At 71.8% G+C, this 11,837-nt stretch overlaps 1 protein-coding gene across 1 annotated transcript in view; it reads left to right on the forward strand.

Annotated features, from left to right (window-relative positions):
- The first annotated feature begins 76 nt into the window (after positions 1 to 76).
- Positions 77 to 11,837, forward strand: part of ERBB3 (erb-b2 receptor tyrosine kinase 3) — a 20,550-nt gene continuing 8,789 nt past the window's right edge. The window contains exons 1-28 of the mRNA XM_086628503.1: positions 77 to 155; positions 2,852 to 3,003; positions 3,092 to 3,278; positions 3,671 to 3,796; positions 3,892 to 3,957; positions 4,036 to 4,154; positions 4,603 to 4,744; positions 4,841 to 4,954; positions 5,026 to 5,146; positions 5,230 to 5,303; positions 5,394 to 5,484; positions 6,050 to 6,249; positions 6,326 to 6,458; positions 6,693 to 6,783; positions 6,858 to 7,012; positions 7,111 to 7,164; positions 7,699 to 7,840; positions 8,158 to 8,277; positions 8,365 to 8,463; positions 8,543 to 8,728; positions 8,799 to 8,954; positions 9,072 to 9,147; positions 9,221 to 9,367; positions 9,763 to 9,860; positions 9,941 to 10,102; positions 10,395 to 10,466; positions 10,631 to 10,895; positions 11,320 to 11,831. Coding sequence (XP_086484629.1) covers positions 77 to 155; positions 2,852 to 3,003; positions 3,092 to 3,278; positions 3,671 to 3,796; positions 3,892 to 3,957; positions 4,036 to 4,154; positions 4,603 to 4,744; positions 4,841 to 4,954; positions 5,026 to 5,146; positions 5,230 to 5,303; positions 5,394 to 5,484; positions 6,050 to 6,249; positions 6,326 to 6,458; positions 6,693 to 6,783; positions 6,858 to 7,012; positions 7,111 to 7,164; positions 7,699 to 7,840; positions 8,158 to 8,277; positions 8,365 to 8,463; positions 8,543 to 8,728; positions 8,799 to 8,954; positions 9,072 to 9,147; positions 9,221 to 9,367; positions 9,763 to 9,860; positions 9,941 to 10,102; positions 10,395 to 10,466; positions 10,631 to 10,895; positions 11,320 to 11,831 — 3,939 coding nt within the window. The remainder of the gene's footprint in view (positions 156 to 2,851; positions 3,004 to 3,091; positions 3,279 to 3,670; positions 3,797 to 3,891; positions 3,958 to 4,035; positions 4,155 to 4,602; positions 4,745 to 4,840; positions 4,955 to 5,025; positions 5,147 to 5,229; positions 5,304 to 5,393; positions 5,485 to 6,049; positions 6,250 to 6,325; positions 6,459 to 6,692; positions 6,784 to 6,857; positions 7,013 to 7,110; positions 7,165 to 7,698; positions 7,841 to 8,157; positions 8,278 to 8,364; positions 8,464 to 8,542; positions 8,729 to 8,798; positions 8,955 to 9,071; positions 9,148 to 9,220; positions 9,368 to 9,762; positions 9,861 to 9,940; positions 10,103 to 10,394; positions 10,467 to 10,630; positions 10,896 to 11,319; positions 11,832 to 11,837) is intronic.

Here is an 11,837-nt window from a genome sequence, read left to right on the forward strand (position 1 = left end):
GGTGCATTCCCCCCGCCGCGCCCGGGCACGCCGGAGCCGCCGGGCCCTGCGAGCCGGCCCGCGGAGAGCGGCCGCGATGGACCGGCCCCGGCCCCGGCCGCTGCTGCTGCTCCTGCTGCTGCTCCGCGCCCCGGCGCCGGGCTCCGCGCAGGCAGGTGAGCACCGGCACCGGCACGGACCGCGGGGAACCGGGGGCGCGCGGGGATCCCGGCGGGATCGGGGAAACCGGAGCTGCGCGGCCGGGACGGGCACCGGAGGCTGCCGGAGCGCTCGGGCGTCCCGGGACGGGCGGCGGGACCGGGAGCGCTCGGGGATCCCGGCGGTCCCGTAGTCCCGGTTCCACCGGGGCAGAATCCCGATCTCAGCGGCTCCCGCCGCCTCGTCCCCGGGGGGGTGTCCCGGGACCCCCCACCTCAGTCCCCAGCGCCGTGAACGGGGGGACGCCCACGGCCCTGCGGGGACCGGGACCAGCAAACCCCCCCTGGGCTGCGGCCCCGTCGGTGCCGGGTCTCGGTTCCCCCTTCCCGGGGCTCCGTTCCCCCCACCGGGCAGAGGCACCTGCACCCCCCGCAGCTGCCAGGGCTAATTTTAGGCTGCGGGGTCGGGACCCACTGGTGGCTCCAGGATCCGTCCAGGGCAGGGTGGGACCCCCGGGGGGACTCCTCCGAGGGCACCCCATCCCTGCCCCCCCAGTTTCCCCCCCGTGCCCGGAGCGGGGGCAGCGGGACGGTCCCGGAAGGGCCGGGTTTGCCCGGGAGTTGTTTTTCAACCCCAAAAGGAAAACACCGAGGGCAGGACGCGAAGGTGGGGCCGGCGTCACCCGCCGACGTGCCGCAGCACCCAGGTGTGGGGGCCGCACCGGCGGCACGCGGGGGCCACGCCCGACCCCTCGGCGCCTCCGCCGTGCCATGTGCTGCCGGCGATGCCGCACATGGGGGTCCGAGCTCCGGCTGGTTCCCACCCGCAGGTGCCCGGTGCCGGTATTGGGGCGAGCAGGACCAGCTCTGCTTCCCCCTCCCCCCACCAAAACCCCCATCCTCGTCCCCGTCCCCCGCTCAGAACCCCCTTTGTTCCGGGATGGGATCCGGCCCCGCGGCAGCGGCCGCCTGGCGCACACAGACCCCCTTTGTGCCGCCCGCGGGGCCGAGGGCAGGAGGTCGGGTCTGTGTGTCCCCCACCCCCCTCCTCGCTCCCCAGGCCCCCACCCGCGTCCCCCGGTGCTATTCCTGGCAGCGGGGGCCGGGGGGCCGCGGCGGCGCGGTGGCACGCGGCAGATAGCGGGCGACGTGCCGGAGCTGCCAGTGGGGCCCCACGCTGATAACGCCCGACCACGACGCCGCGACGGCGCCCGAGGGGGCCCCGGCCCTCGCCCCCCCCCCCAGCGGGCAGGTGCACCCGAGGGCCGGGCACCCACAGCCCCCCCGTGCCTCGGTTTGCCGGGAGCTGGTGCCAACGGGGGTCCCGGGCTCCGGTGGGACCTTTGGAGCAGCCGTTAATGATTCACCAGCGTCGCCCCGAAACGCTGCTTGTTCCTGGCTGCAGGGGCCAGATCCTGCCCCCCCCCAGCAGCCTGGGGACCCCCCAGGCAGGTTCCAGCTGCCCCCAGCACCCCACGTTGTTTCTCGGGGGTCCCGACCTCCCCCTCTTTGGGCCCCGCTGTGCCCATCCCCGGGGCGTCGGGGCTGGGGGCCGTTCCCCGACGCAGCTGCGACCTTTTTATAGCCCCTTCCCTATGAAAATAGCTCCGGCCCGGTGCGGGGGGGGGGGGGCGCAGGCTGCGGGGAGGTGCCGGCCCCTCCCCATGTGGGCACCGAGCTGCCCGTTCTCTGCGGCCGCCCCGGGAGGGGGCTCGGGCCCTTCTCTGCCCCCGCGCCGGGGCCGGACAAAGCTGCCATTTACCTGCCCGCGGCCCCCCCCGCGCCGCGCCTGAGTCACGTCTGCGCTGGGCCGGGGGGGCCGCACCCCGCTCTGCCCCGGGGGTGCTGGTTCTCCCGCCACTTTCGGGGGGCTCAGCCTCCCCCCGTCCCGCTCGCCACAATCGCCCCTTTGTGCGGCTGCGGGGAGGGGGCCGCATCCTGCCCCGCGCACAAAGGGGCCCTGTCCGCCCCGGCGCGGGGCTGGGGGGGGGGGGGGGGGGGGGGAGGGCAATGATTAACCCCGGGCCCCCCCTGCCCCCCACCCCGATCCGGGCGTCGAGGCGGGGTGGGCTGCAGCAGCGGCCGGGTCCGAAGTCCGGGCGTCGCGGGCATCGCGGGCATCGCGGGCGTGTCGTGCGGGGGCCGTGCCCGCGGCACCCGCCTTGCGCAACCCTCACCCGGCCGGTTCGGGCACCGCGCAGGGGAGGGGAGGGCGGGGGAGCACCTGTCACCCCCCCCCCCCCTTCCTGCCCCCCTCCCCGGGCTCCGCCACCCCCACGGCGGGGACAACATGGGGGGCAGTGCCATGGCGGGGTGAGGGACACCATGGGGGCACCTGCACGGGGCGAGGGGGACCCCACACCGTGGGGGCGTCAGGGGCACTGTGGAGGGGGTGGGGGGGGCACGGCCGGCACGGGAGGGATGGGGAGGAGACGGTTCAGGGGACTTGGCCACCAAGGAGGGGCAAATGGCCACAGTGGGGGGGTCATGGTCATGGTCGGGGGTCTTGGCCACCATGGGGAGACGTATCCACGGTGGGGGGTCATGGCTGTGGCCATCAGGGTCAGGATGTGCCCAGCTTGGGTGGGGGCAGGAGTGGGACCCCATGGAGGACGTGACCGTGGCCATCATGAGGGGGGACGTGGCCACCGCCGGGTGGGGGGGGGTCCCGTCCGCCCTGGGGAGCGGAGGGGGACGCGGCGCTGTGCCCGCAGTGTGCGCGGGGACGCTGAACGGGCTGAGCGTGACGGGGGACGCGCAGCACCAGTACCAGACGCTGCACAAGATGTACAACAACTGCGAGATCGTCATGGGCAACCTGGAGATCGTCCTCATCGACCACACGCAGGACCTCTCCTTCCTGCAGGTGGGGGGGGACCCGGGGAGGGGGGGGGTGGGGAGGGGTCTGGGGGGGGTCTGTGCCCGCCAGGCTGACGCGTGCCGCCGCCCCGCAGACCATCCGGGAGGTGACGGGCTACATCCTGATCGCCATGAACGTCTTCGCGTCGCTGCCGCTGCAGAACCTGCGCGTCATCCGCGGGACGCAGTTCTACGAGGAGAAGTTCGCGCTCTTCGTGCTGCTCAACTACAACCCCAACACCACCCACGCGCTGCGCCACCTCGGCCTCAACCAGCTCACGGGTGGGACCCCCGGGCTGGGACCCCCCCACACACACACCCCCCACCCCGTGTCCCTCCGCGGTCCCCACCTGTCCCTCTGTGGTCCCCATCCACCGCGGTGCCGTCCCCCAGTGTGTCCCACAGTCCCCACCCAGAGCATCACCGTCCGCTGTGGTCCTCATGGTCCTCATGATGCCACCCCCGCCCTCCTGCCGTATGTCGCCCCCCCACCACCAACATGGTCCCCATCCCAGAGCGATGGTGGTCCCCATCGTGGTCCCCATCCCAGAGCGGTGCCGTCTCCCCATGGATCCCCACCCTGGAGTGGTGCCATCCCCTCCCCGTGGTGTCGGTGCTGGAGGGGGGGGGGTCTGCAGCTCCCGTCACCCCCCGTCCCCGTCCCCTCCCCGCAGAGATTCTGGCCGGCGGCGTCTACATCGAGAAGAACGCGCAGCTGTGCCACGTGGAGACGGTGGAGTGGCGCGACATCATGCGGGACCCCCGCCTGGAGCCCGTCGTGGGGGACAACGGCAAAGCCTGTGCGTGGGGGGGGGGGAGAGCCCTCCGAGGGAGGGGGGGTTTGACACCCCTCAGCTTTTGGGGTGACCCCACTGCTCTCCCCCTCCCCCCCCAGGCGCTCCGTGCCACGAGAGCTGCGGTGGGCACTGCTGGGGACCTGGCCCTGATGACTGCCAGAAATGTGGGTACCTGGGGGGACTGCGGGGGGCTGGGGGTGTCTCATTCCCCCCCCCTCCACTGACCTCCCCCCTCCCCGCAGTGACGAAGACCATCTGTGCCCCCCAGTGCAACGGGCGCTGCTTCGGGCGGGCGCCCAACGAGTGCTGCCACGAGGAGTGCGCAGGGGGCTGCACCGGCCCCCTCCAGACACATTGCTTCGTACGTGACCCCCCCCCACCCAGGGGGGCTCATCCCTGCACCCCAGGGCGGGCGGGGGGGATGCTGAGCACCGTCTGTCCGTCCGTCCATGCCTGTGCCCGCCCACCCACCCGAGCATCCCCCGTGTCTGTTCCTGTGTGTGTCCCCCAGGGAGGGGGCTCGTCTGTGTCCCCCCGGGCTGGGGGGGGGGTGTGGGAGTGTCTGCCTGTCTGTGCATCCATCCACCTGTCCGTCCGTCTGTGCGTCCATCCGCGTGTCCGTCCGTCTGTGCGTCCATCCGCGTGTCCGTCCGTCTGTCCCCCATGGGAGGGACCTCTGCCCCGGGGTGGGCACGGGGCAATGCTCTGCGTAGGGCGAGGAACATCAGCGTGTCCATGTCTGTCTGTCCGTCCGTCCGTGTCACCGTCTGTCTGTCCACGTCACCGTCTGTCCGTCCGTCCGCCCGCAGGCCTGCCGCCACTTCAACGACAGCGGGGCGTGCGTCCCGCTCTGCCCGCAGCCCCTCATCTACAACAAACTGACCTTCCAGCTGGAGCCCAACCCCGACACCAAGTACCAGTATGGGGGCATCTGCGTCCGGAGCTGCCCGCGTGAGCCGGGGCACAGAGTGGGGGGCCGGGGGGGGGGGCCGGGGGTACCAGGGAGGGGCCAGGACCGGGCTCTGACCGTGAGCATCTGCCCCGCAGACAACTTCGTGGTGGACCAGAGCTCCTGCGTGCGCGCCTGCCCCAACGACAAGATGGAGGTGGAGAAGAACGGGCTGAAGATGTGCGAGCCGTGCGCGGGGCTGTGTCCCAAGGGTAGGGGGCTGCGGGGGCCGGGGGGGGCCGGGGGCATCACCTGGCGCCTCCTCACCATCCCTGTCCCGCAGCCTGCGAGGGCACCGGCGCTGGCAGCAGGTACCAGACGGTGGACTCCAGCAACATCGACACCTTCGTCAACTGCACCAAGATCTTGGGCAACCTGGACTTCCTCATCACCGGCCTGGAGGGGTGCGGGCCAGGGGGGCTGGGAGGGCTGGGGGTGGTGGGGTGCAGCCCCCTCCCCCCCCCCGCTGACAGCTCCGGCTCCGCAGGGATCCCTGGCGCAACATCTCGGCGCTGGACCCTGAGAAGCTGAACGTCTTCCGGACGGTGCGGGAGATCACGGGTGAGCAGCGGGGCTGGGGGACACCAGGACCCCCCTAGGACCCTCGGGGACCCACTGGGGCCACCCTGACCCCCCACCCCCCCCCCCCAGGGTACCTGAACATCCAGTCCTGGCCCAAGCACATGCACAACTTCAGTGTCTTCTCCAACCTCGTCACCATCGGGGGACGGAGCCTCTACAAGTGAGTCCCCGTCCCCGCAGCCCCCGACCCGGTGTCTCACGGTCCCCTTGTGTGTCCCCTGTTGTGCCCCGTCCCTGCATCCCCCCATCACCCCCATCCCTACATCCCCCCATCACCCCCGTCCCTGCGTCCCCCATCCCTGCATCCCCCCATCACCCCATCGCTGCATCCCCCCATCACCCCCGTCCCTGTGCCCCCCATCCCTGCATCCCCCCATCACCCCATCCCTGCATCCCCCCATCACCCCCGTCCCTGCGTCCCCCATCCCTGCATCCCCCCATCACCCCCATCCCTACATCCCTCCATCACCCCCATCACTACATCCCCTCATCACCCCTGTCCCTGCGTCCCCCTTCCCTGCATCCTCCCATCACCCCATCCCTGCATCCCCCCATCACCCCATCCCTGCATCCCCCCATCACCCCCATCACCCCATCCCTTCATCCCCATCCCTGTGCATCCTTCCATCCCCATCACCCCCATCCCATCCCCGCATCCCCCACATCCCCTCAGGGTTGGCAGGTGCCCCCCAGACCCCCCCACCCTGACCCCCCCTCGCCCCCAGCCGGGGTTTCTCGCTGCTGATCATGAAGAACGAGAACGTGACGTCGCTGGGGCTGCGCTCGCTGCGGGAGGTGAGCGCGGGCAGGGTGTACATCACCGAGAACCGGCGCCTCTGCTACCTGCACACGGTGCACTGGGGCGCGCTGAGCCGCCGCCGCGCCGACCTCGACATCCGCAACAACCGACCGCGCAGCAAGTGCCGTGAGTGGGGCCGGGGCGGGCACCGGGGGGCCGCGGGGACCCCGCGCTGAGCCCCCTGCCCACTGCCTGCCCGCAGAGCAAGAGGGGAAGGTGTGCGACCCGCTGTGCTCCGTCGAGGGCTGCTGGGGCCCGGGCCCCGCGCAGTGCCTGTCGTGCCGCCACTACAGCCGCCGCGGCGTCTGCGTGCCCGCCTGCCACTTCGCCCAGGGGTGAGCGGGGGCGTCGCGGTGGGCGCCGCGGGGAGATCAGCTCCGGGGCGGGCAGCGAGGGCAGCACCAGGGTGGGATGGACCCATCCTGGGGTGGGATGGGTGCTTGTGTGGGCACCAGGGTGGGATGGATGATGGGATGGGACCGAGTGTGTGGCAGGACGGACCCCCAGGGTGGGTGCCAGGGTGGGCTGGCACACTGGGATGCAGCGGTGACCCTGCCTTGTCCCCGCAGGGAGACGCGGGAGTTTGCCCAGGGGGGCGAGTGCTTCGAGTGCCACCCCGAGTGCGAGCGCATCGAGGGCAACGTCACCTGCAACGGCTCGGTACGGCCCGGCTGGGGACCCGTGGCACCGCAGTGACGTCCCCGCAGGTCCTCACGTGCCCTCCCGCCCCGCAGGGCGCCGACACCTGCACCCGCTGTGCCCATTACCGAGATGGGCCCCACTGCGTGGAGAGCTGCCCCGATGGCATCCTGGGCGAGCGCGGCCCCATCTACAAATACGCCGATGCCAGCCGCGAGTGCCGGCCCTGCCACGAGAACTGCACCCGCGGGTGGGCAGGGGGGCAGGGGGCTCCGGGAGCCGGTGTCTGGCCGGAGGAGGGGGTCCCCGTGCCCCGTCTCACCCCTGGCTCCGTCTCTGTCTCCGCAGGTGCCTGGGGCCGCTGCTGCGGGACTGCCTGGGGGATGCCCTGCCCGTCTCCAGGTATGGTGAGGAGGGGGCTGTGGGGGCCCTGGGGTGATGCCATGCTGTGCCGTACCGTGCCGTGCCCTGGTACATGGTGCCATGCCATGTCATGCTGCAGGGTGCCAAGCTGTGCCGTGCTGCACCATGCCATGGCTTGCCCTGGGGTGCTGTACCGTGCCATGCTTCGTCGTGCCAGGCTGCACGGTGCTGTGCCATGCTCTGGTGTGCTGCGGCATGCCATGCTGCACCATGCTGTGCCACGCCATGCTATGTTGCACCATGCCGTGCCGTGCTGTGCCACCCTCCTCCAGCACCTTCCCCTGCCCATGTGGGTGCCGGGGGACCCCCTGCCCTGGCCATGCCACCCCCCTGTCCTGGGCGCTTTGGGGCGCCAAGCCCTGCCCTGCCTGTGCCAGCCTCGGGGCTTGGGGTGCGTGCCACCCCTGCGGCGGGCAGGGCGGTGGGAAGCGCGTGGGGAGCGGCGATGGTGACGGGCCAGGACTCGCTGGCACTGGGAGCGGAGCTCAGCCCTGGCCTCTGCCCTGTGCCCAGGAAAACGCCGACGGTGATCGCGGTGATGGTGGTCGGGGGGTTCTTCCTCTCCTGCTCCTGTGTCCTCCTGGCACTGCTCTACTGGCGGGGGAAGAAGATCCAGAAGAAGCGGGCGATGCGGCGCTACCTGGAGAGGGGGGAGGTGAGAGCTGTGCCCGGGGGGGGGTCCCGGCCCCGGGGGGAGCTGGGCTGGAGCAGCTGGGAGCCCTGGGGCCATGGGGAGGGGGTTCAGCAGGTGGGAGGGGTGTGGGACCCGTCCCCATCGCCATCCCATCTGTCCCCATCCACCTCCATCCCAGGACTCCGTCCCCATCCCTGTCTGCTGCCATCTCCATCGCTCTCCATCCCCTTCCTGCTCTGTCCCTGTCCCCATCCCCATCCCTGTCCCCATCCCCATCCCTGTTCCCATCCCCATCCGTGTCCCCATCCGTGTCCCCATCTGCGTCTCGCGCCCGGCAGAGCCTGGAGCCGCTGGACCCCAGCGAAAAGGCCAACAAGGTGCTGGCGCGAATCTTCAAGGAGACGGAGCTGAAGCGGCTGAAGGTGTTGGGCTCCGGCGTCTTCGGCACCGTGCACAAAGTGAGGGGGGGGGGAGGTGCTCAGTGGCGGGCGGGGGGCTCGGCCGGGGCCGGGCACGGCACTCACCGTGGCGTCCCGTCTCCCCAGGGCATCTGGATCCCCGACAGGGACTCCATCAAGATCCCGGTGAGCATCAAGGTGATCCAGGACTGGAGCGGGCAGCAATCCTTCCACGCCGTCACCGACGTAAGCGCGGGGCCGGCGAGGGGGGCGCGGGCCGATGCCGCTCCGCGGGCGGCCGCCGCGGCTGACGCTGTCCCCGCAGCACATGTTGGCCATCGGCAGCCTGGACCATGCCTACATCGTGCGGCTACTGGGCATCTGCCCCGGCCCCCAGCTCCAACTGGTGACGCAGCTGCTGCCGCTGGGCTCCCTCCTCGACTACGTCCGCAAGAACCGCGACAGCATCAGCCCCCAGCTGCTGCTCAACTGGTGCGTCCAGGTGGCCAAGGTGAGTGCCTGGGTGAGGGGGGGTCCCCGCAGCGCCCCCACTCCGGCCCCGCTGACACCCCCCCGCCCAGGGCATGTACTACCTGGAGGAGCACCGCATGGTGCACCGCAACTTGGCCGCCCGCAACGTGCTGCTCAAGTCGCCCAGCCAGGCTCAGGTGGCCGATTTCGGCATCGCCGACCTCCTCTACCCCGACGACAAGAAGTATTTCTACAACGAGGTCAAGGTGGGTGTCCCCCCATGTCCCCCCCACCACCTGGGGACGTCCCATCCCCTCTGTGCCCCCTGCCCCACCAGGCGTGTACCCCCCGTACCCCATCCGTGTCCCCACCTTGCCCCGCAGACGCCCATCAAGTGGATGGCACTGGAGAGTATCCACTTTGGGAAGTACACGCACCAGAGCGACGTCTGGAGCTACGGTGAGCACCGGACCCCCCAGCACCCCCCTGCCAGCCCCCCCCCCCCCGGGGCTCACGGGGACTGTCCCCGCAGGCGTGACGCTCTGGGAGATGATGACGTTCGGGGCCGAGCCCTACGCCGGGATCCGGCTGGCCGAGGTGCCGGATCTGCTGGAGAAGGGCGAGCGGCTCTCGCAGCCCCAGATCTGCACCATCGACGTCTACATGGTGATGGTCAAATGTGAGTGCGGGGCCACCGCCCGCCGCCCCCGGAGAGTCCCAGTCCCAGCCCTGGGCAGGGTCCTGGCCGTGTCTCCATCCTTGTCCCCATCCCTGGAGCAGGGTCCTGGTCCCATCCCCAGCTCTGGAGCAGGGTCCTGGTCCCATCCCCATCCCTGGAGTAGGGTCCTGGTCCCATCCCCATCCCTGGAGCAGGGTCCTGGTCCCATCCCCATCCCTGGAGCAGGGTCCTGGTCCCATCCCCATCCCTGGAGCAGGGTCCTGGTCCCATCCCCATCCCTGGAGTAGGGTCCTGGCAGTGTCCCCCTCCCCAGGGCAGGGTCTTGGTCCTGTCCACATCCATGCCCCCCTCCCAGGGGCAGGGTCCCGGCTCTCAGCCCCCCGCCGTCCCCCCAGGCTGGATGATCGACGAGAACATCCGTCCCACCTTCAAGGAGTTGGCCAACGAGTTCACCCGCATGGCCCGCGACCCCCCCCGCTACCTGGTGATCAAGGTGAGTGCAACCCCCCCCCCCGCCAACCCCCCCGCCCCCCATGGCCCTGCCGCCCCTGACGCCACCGTCCCCCGCCGCAGGACAGCGGGGCCGCGCTGCCCGCCGAGCCCCCCACCCTCAGCGACAAGGAGCTGGATGACATGGAGACGCTGGAGCTGGAGGAGGAGGAGGAGGAGCTGGACGCTTCCTTCGGCCTCACCACCAGCCTCTACCTGCAACGGCTGCGGGGCAGCTGTGCCCGGGTGAGACCCCTCTGCCCCCTCCGGGTCTGGGGGCTCTGGGGCTGTATCCTGGACATGGCACGGGGCAGGGTGGGGGCATGGGGTCCTGGGACGTGGCACAAGGTCTCCCAGCCCCAAACCCTCCCATGGGGGTGGGATGTAGGGCTGACCCACATGACCCCCCCTCCCCACAGCTCCATTGTGCTCTCTGAGCCCTGTCGGGACCCCCACCCCGTTCCCGCAGTGGGGAGGGGGGTGTCAGCCCCTGTTTATCCCCCCGACTGGGCATCAACCCCCCCTGTTCACCCCCCAGAGCCCCAGCCTGCTCAGCCCCCCGGCTGGATACATCCCCATGAACCAGCCCGGCCTTGGCAGCGGCCGCCAGGTATTTGGGGTGGGGGGCCGAGGGGGGCTGGGGGGCTATGGGGGGGTGACGGTGGGGTGCCAAGGTAGAGGGGCAAAGGGGTGGCCATGGGATGCTGGGGTGGTGGGGGGTGGGGCTGGGGGCCGCAGGGGTGCCCCCCCCCACTTCAGCCCCATGTCCCCCAGGGTGGGGGGTGCCGGCCCCCCCGGCGCAGCCGTCAGGAGTCGCTGGGGCGGACGGTGTCGGAGTCGTCGGAGGGCCGGGGCACGGCCTCGGAGCTGGACCTGGCCGAGGGGGGGTCACTGTCGGGGAGCCTGTGCCGCAGCCTGCGCTCGCGGGGGGACAGCGCGTACCTGTCGCAGCGGGAGAGCTTCCCCCCGCCGCCCCCCAGCACCGAGGGCAGCGAGGAGGATGCCAACGGCTACGTCACCCCCAACTGCGCCGGACGGGGTGAGGGGCGCAGCCTTGGGGGGGGGGGTCCCGTCCTTAGCGGGTGGGGGTCCCATCTGTGCGGAGTCGGGGGGTCCCATCCTGTAGGACCGGGTCTGGGGGCTCCCCCCTCCGTGGGGTTGCAGCGAGCCTGTCCTCGCGGGGTGGGGGGGTCCCATCCCCGCAGGGTGGGGGCTTGTCCTTGTAGGGTTGGGGTTGGGGGGGGGCGCTCCTGTGGCTGTGGGGCTCCCCAGGGGTGGAGGGGGCCCGTGCCCAGTGTTAGGGTGGGGGGACCCATTGGTGCAGGGCTGGGGGGAGATCATCTTTTAGGGGGTGAGGGTCGTGGGGTGGGCTGAACCCCCCCCGTGGCCCAGCCAAGACCCCCCCAAAGTCGGGACAGAGACGGGGCGGGGGGCCTGGCTGGTGTCTCACCCCCGCCCCGCAGAGCCCGAGCCCGGGGGGGGCTCGGTGCCGGAGCCGGAGGAGGAGGAGTACGAGTACATGAACCGTCGGGCCGGGGGGCCCGCGGGAGCCCCCCCGCCGCGGCCGGCCTCGCTGGAGGAGCTGGGCTACGAGTACATGGAGGTGGGTTTGGAGCCAGGGGGGCCCCCGGGAGCCCCCCCGGGCCGGGGGCAGGAGGAAGAGGAGGACTACGAGTACATGAACAAGCAGCCGCGGCTGAGCCGCTCGCTGGGCAGCGTGGCGGGGGGGCCGGGACCCCGGCAGGAGGGCGGCCCCCCCCGGCACGACGGCTACACCGACATGCGCCCAGGGGAAGCCCCCCCGGCCCCCGAGGAGGAGCAGGGCTACGAGGAGATGGAGGCGGTGCTGGCCCCCCGCTGCCCCGGCTGCCGCGACCCCCCCGGGCCCCCCACCCCCTGCATGAAGCCCCTGCGGAGCCTGGAGGCTTCGGACTGCGCCTTCGACAACCCCGACTACTGGCACAGCCGCCTCTTCGCCAAG

The sequence above is a fragment of the Tauraco erythrolophus genome, chromosome 31, assembly GCF_009769465.1.
Source record: "Tauraco erythrolophus isolate bTauEry1 chromosome 31, bTauEry1.pri, whole genome shotgun sequence".
NCBI classification, from domain to species: Eukaryota; Metazoa; Chordata; class Aves; order Musophagiformes; family Musophagidae; genus Tauraco; species Tauraco erythrolophus.